The sequence below is a fragment of the Pavona decussata genome, unplaced genomic scaffold (assembly GCF_977016875.1).
Source record: "Pavona decussata unplaced genomic scaffold, jaPavDecu1.1 SCAFFOLD_114, whole genome shotgun sequence".
In the NCBI taxonomy this organism is placed as follows: Eukaryota; Metazoa; Cnidaria; class Anthozoa; order Scleractinia; family Agariciidae; genus Pavona; species Pavona decussata.
Window position 1 is genome coordinate 1,196,770 of NW_028145528.1, and position 5,839 is coordinate 1,202,608.

General features: G+C 39.0%; 1 protein-coding gene across 1 annotated transcript; it reads right to left on the minus strand.

Annotated features, from left to right (window-relative positions):
* Positions 1–658: 658 nt before the first annotated feature.
* On the minus strand, positions 659–4,039 carry LOC146470064 (guanine nucleotide-binding protein G(I)/G(S)/G(O) subunit gamma-11-like). The gene is made up of 2 exons (XM_085122171.1): positions 3,824–4,039; positions 659–1,340 (listed from the first exon to the last, which is right to left on the minus strand). The coding sequence occupies exons 1-2, from the start codon at positions 3,943–3,945 to the stop codon at positions 1,232–1,234; spliced, it is 231 nt and encodes a 76-aa protein (XP_084978297.1). The 5' UTR covers positions 3,946–4,039; the 3' UTR covers positions 659–1,231.
* Positions 4,040–5,839: the final 1,800 nt, after the last annotated feature.

The following is a 5,839-nucleotide window of genomic DNA, read 5'->3' on the forward strand; positions in this document are numbered from 1 at the left end:
TGTCATTGGTGATGAAAATATCGCATTATTCTTAAAAAGGTTTCTCACCAACTTAAATGCCCATGCTGGCAATATAAGAATCTATTAATACAAGATTTCTGATATACTTGATATACTGTACAAATTATCCAAAATTTATCAAATTTGCTTTAGAGTTGAAAAAATTCTTTGTTGTAGCTCATAGATATTCAACTATCATTACAATTGACATTCTAGTAAATTTATTAGAATGATGTTCAATAGGGATTTAGTAAAAACTTCCTAAAGGCATTGCTTAATTACACTAATTATTTGAATTACAACATGTCTTGAACAAAAACAAAGTACCATTATTTTTGATAGCTTTTAAAATATTAGCTGAAGCAAAACAAGTTCAGTGAAATTGACCAGAAATTAGTGGATCAATTTGTTAATAAAAGCAGCAGTCAAGAAGGGATGAATGATGTATAATTTTTTAGCTTGAAATAGAAATATTAAAAAAATTACTACAGCAAGAAGCTTATAAAGCACTTCCTGTACCACATTGCAGTAAAGGAAAATTAGGAACTTTCCACATTGGGCAGCTCCAGAAAATATCCCTACCTCCCTGACAGAAGGGATTTTATCAAAGACCCCCCCACCCCCCCACCCATCTGGAAATTCCAAATAAGCTTCATACTTTACTTTGTATTTTTTTTTTTTTTTTTTTTTGGGGGGGGGGCCTTTGAGGACCCCCAACCCCTGGAATTTCTGATCCTTTCTGTGGGGGGGGGGGGGGGATTTTTTCTGGAACAACACATTTCCTGTACAATATTAGAAAAAGAATTTCCTTTTCATGGCTAGTATTGGCCTTTACTGAAAGCTTCAGTTACATGCAAATTTACCAATAACAACCCATGAACATGACCTTTCAAACCTATCGATCTTAACTTTTTTCAGTGCCCATCATTTTAAAAGAAGCCAGCAGTAAAAAAGCAACATAAAACGGAACCATTCATGCCCAAGTTTTAAATTTCAGAGTTGCCATGTTTTTGAAAGGTTCAGTGAAAATAAAAGTCCTGAGTCAACTCACATTTAAATCTTTGCTAACTTACAAGATACTGTTGCAATATTAATTATAGCATGTCATTTCTATTTTCTTTCTTGCCAAGGCTGTTTCCTTTGAACACCAATCTTCATCTTCAAGCTTAAAAGTTCTTCTTTAATTCCCAGATCAGCAGCAAAATCTTCCAAGTAAAGTGCGTAACGTTTGTTATAACAGTAAACATGACATTCCCTTGTCTCTGTAAGGATTATCGGCATTTGGAATCTTTCCTAGCAGTGGGTCATTGGTGCGCTTCTCTTGGCAGAATCGAGCAAGGCTACAATGAAAATCATTACAAAAGAATAAATGAAAGGCCTTAAAATATACCCCAAACTTAACATATACATGCATGCACAATTAGTGTGGAATTCTTAATTCTTTTTTTTTTTAAATCAGTCGCAACAATTACATGCGACTTTGCAATAATATTGATAATCAATCACATCCAGAGGGTGAGATCGGACGTCAGCATATATACAAGGCACCTCTGGCTGCTGCCTCAGTCCGTATGTGATCTCACCCCACCCTCCCCAGACCAACACACACAAAGACCAGACCACAATACCAGGAACTACGTCCCCTACTCTTTACGAACAGTGAGTGGGTTCTTTAACGTCCCACAGAGTTATTACGAACAAGGGTTGTGAGACAGGACCTATGGTTTATCATCCTTATCCAAGAAGACTAGAAAGTCTAACTATTTGCAGATGTCACTACAAAGGCAGCACTTTCTCCTCAGTTATTTAAAGACCCTGAGTGGTGGTCCGACCGGGCTTTGAACCCACAACCTCCCGCACGGTAGTCCGGTACTCTACCAACTGAGCTAACCAGTTGGCGGTAAATCTACCACATTGACTCAAGCAAGCAAGGGAAGTTTTGTGGGATCTACCTTGGTAGTGTCAGTTGTTCAAAACCTTTTCAAGCTTAATATACTGGGTTAGCATGAATTTTGATTCAAGTTTAATTACTAATCAATAATGATTCTTCAAAAAGATTTTTGTCCCTCAGTTTTGACATAGACTGTTCTTTACCATTAGCTTAAAATAAAGCTTTGAAAAACATTTTTAATGAGCAAGGTGAAAACCTCAGTTAACTTTTAATCATGGATTAGAGTTAACCAGCTTTTGAGCAACCAGGCCCGGATGGAAATCTGGAATGCATTCAGGGAGTCACGAGGAAGGGTGGAATTGACGGTGTTTGAGCTCCTCTATGAGAAGTTGAGATTTCTATGCCATCCACTTTTTGGGTTACTCCTTCAAAAAAAAGAAGGACGAGAGAAACAATAAACAGATTTACACCCTTCAGATCAAATCAACAAAGTCATTTTGTCATTACTGGACATTGTCTCAATGGCCTTTGTACCATCAGTTCAACCCCCCCCCCCCCCCCCTTAAAGCTAATTTTTTTCTATCTGCCCAGTCCCTAGGGAAGTGCAAAAAACAAATATGCCAGTCAACATTACTGTTTGTTGACAAGTTACTGGAGGCCACAAAACTTGTGAAACACTAGCATTTTAAGTCACACTGATTATCCAAGTTTACGGTAAACTAAAATTGATGATGCCAATGAGCCCAGTCAGTGACTTGAGTGTTTTTCAAGCAGCTGGGTGAGGGCAAGTTTCCCTGAAGGCTATTCCTAAGAACACCTGTAAGAAGTACATAAAGCCCAGTCAGTAAATTGAGCATTTTTCAGGCAGTTGGACAAGGGCAAGTTCCTTGGGGTTATTCCTAAGAAGCGTGTAAAGCCGAGTGACGTTCACGACTTCTTTTTAGATGCATATGCAAGGTCAAGGTACCTGACGTGATTCCCAACAGACCATTTCCAATATATTAAAATTCTAGCTTGGCTATGAGGCTTGGGGGGAATAAAACAAAAGAAATTAATTATTCATCTCTGAACCTCAATGAAATTTCTGTTGTTTTATTCCCCCAAGCCTCATAGCCAAACTAGAATTTTAATATATTGGAAATGGTCTATTGCAAGAAGTGTGTTAAAACTTGGTTACATAAAGGCCTCGCGGAGGAAGGCAGTTCCAAACTCACACATACAAGGCCTTTGCACCAAAAATTAGCCCCAGTCCTTTAGAATAAATATTTACGCTAACATGAGCAAATTGTTAAGTGTATAATTTTTTAATTAAAGATAACTTACATAGTTTCTGGATTAAATATATCATGAAAGTGCAGGATGAGCAGTGAACAATATTAACAACAGAAAATGAAGACAATTCAGCTACAGCGACGGATAAGCTCAAAGCTGAGACGGAACAAAGGAGTGGACGCTGCCAGCATTCCAATAAATAAGCTAAATATTGACACCGCCATCAAGATAAATGCTTGATAGACAGACGTACGTAAGCTAAAAATTATCACGATTTTCTCAAATAATTAACAGTACTTACTTCGGCAACGTGATATTCTATGCCGCATAGTAACAAACGGTTGGATTTGTAACTAAATGGGCAATGAGTAAAAAGAACTGGTCCATTTATACGACAAAGAGGTACTACTGTAGCTTAATTTCGTGACCGTCTGATGAAATAACGAAAGGAAGTGCCGAAGTTTTAATAGCGTTGAGTACGTTCTATTCATGCTCAACTAATCTTCAACACGGCTTAATCCCTCAAAAGATTCCCATTAAAATAAGAACAATAGCCATAATGCTGCACTGTCGACAGTACTCATAAAATAATAGTCAACTCAATTGATAGGTTGACTTTAAACAAGACCAAAGTCAACAAGACAAATTCACATTACTCACTCTTCTGAACAAGCTGAAATTTTCTTCCGTGACAAAGTGGCCTCTCTTCTGAGCTGATCAACTTGTATTTTCAGGTTTATGTATTCGTTTTCTCGTTGTGAAATCGCCGATTGACCGTACATTTCTCCGCTGATAAATGATCAACCTCCTGCAGTTGAAACAAAGTGACGATCGAAGCAGCGAACTGAGCAAAGCCACAAAAGGGCGGTCACCTGAGGCGGATGTTGACTCCGCATATTAGAGTAACAACAGCTGATTGGTTGATTCTTCCCTGGTTAAATATACGAACAGCAGGAACAGCTCAAATTTCACTTGGGACAAATTTCATATGCTTCGTGCCTGTCGACACGCGATAAAGCTCGGGAAAAACTGCTTATGCTGATAATTCTACTCTGAAATATCTGATAGGATATGCTCCAACTCGAAAAAATATAAGCCGTTTTGCGATTCATGCTATGGATTGTGTTTCCTGGTAAAAGCGATTTTTTTATAACCCAAATATTTTCTATGCGGAAACTACAAATTTATTATATATTTAAATTGAAATTTTTGTGTATTTATGCAAAAATTACGTAAAAGCTCCTGTTTTGAGCCAGGCGTGAATAGCCGTTCCTAAAAAAACACCCTGCAAGTAGAGATAAGGGTGGAAAAAAATACGTTCCGCAATAACTGGACTGTTGCATCAAGGTCAGGATGAGTCCTAGCCTGTTCCAGGCTCCTAGAGAGAAGCGCGAAGGAGAGGTCGAGGGGACGAAAACGAGGGGGGCTGGGGACTGTATCTCCCCCACCCCCGTCGTTTTCGTCCCCTCGCCCTCTCCTTCGCGCGTCTCTCTAGGAGCCTGGAACAGGCTAGAAGAGTCCTGTCGACGCTCCTAACACTGAAGAAGTTATTAAAGATGTTAAAAGGAAGATTCGTGTTCTGCAACAGCTGAGCGGTGCCACATGTTTGCCATAATATCGTTATTCTGTATAGTAGGAAGGTAGTCTCCCTCGCAGCTGTTTTTAGTGTCGTCACGCGAGAGAAAAAAAAGGGGGGGATTTTCTCACTTTTTCTTTCCCCCGCCCCCCTCCCCGATTATTTCTGCTAGACAGGATATGGTATCCCTGTCTGAGTGACAGCTGCTAATATTGCTTTACCCAACTCATAGGGCTCTCCTAGAAAAGGAAAATGTTTCATTTGCTCAAACGATTGCTCATTTAATTGATAAACTCGACTTGCCACGATGGGTTACAAAGGTGTTTCACTTTTCAGGACTGCAGCGTCACATGTTTTAACCTGCGATCAGGCTCTGTTTTGCGTGCGTACGTGAATCTAGTAGTTTATAGTTAACGTACATTAATTGAAAAAGAGGTGATATGTGAACCGCTTGCGAAAACAAAAACTTTTTGCAGGGCTTTCGTACATCCCTTGTTATTTACGTACGTAAAAATAGTTAAATTTACGTTCGTGCACACGCAAATTAAAGTTTACCCACCTTTACAGACGTTTTTCATCGTTTCCATCATTAGAATGTTGGCGGGGGAAGATAATTTTCTTCACAGTGCGAATAACCATTCAGAGGGGCTAGCGCTTAGCTACGGAACACTGGCTTCGGAAGCAGTGCTTATCAGTCGCAGATTTGCCACCCCTCAACCAAACATACTTAAAACGTCTCTGTCTAAAGAGAAAACAAAACACTGTACCCTTTGGTGTTACCAAGATTTATTTAATAACTTAAGAGACTTGACCTGCGTATCTCTTTTTCTACAAACATGCTACATGAATTATCGTTCCTAAAATTACTCCTTTGGTACTTTCTTTTCGCATAATTTTAATCAGGAGTTTTGTACGCCCTTGCTTTTGAGTCCGACGTATTTAGTGAAAAATCTAAACGCTGGTTTCCACTCAATTGCTGTGTTCGCTTCTTTCAGCGATGAAGCAATCGTTGGCGATCATATACAAGCCAGCATTCATGACCTTCGACTGAGCAAAAAATTTGCTAAATTGGAACCTTTTGGCACTCAAAGAGAAAAACT

Bases quoted from the DNA above. Each gene is read 5' to 3' on its own strand.
- LOC146470064 (XM_085122171.1), bottom strand. From the start codon at position 3,945: ATGTACGGTCAATCGGCGATTTCACAACGAGAAAACGAATACATAAAC. The intron at 1,341-3,823 runs GTGAGTAATGTG...TTTTCATTGTAG, and splicing joins ATTTCAGCTTGTTCAGAAGA to CCTTGCTCGATTCTGCCAAG.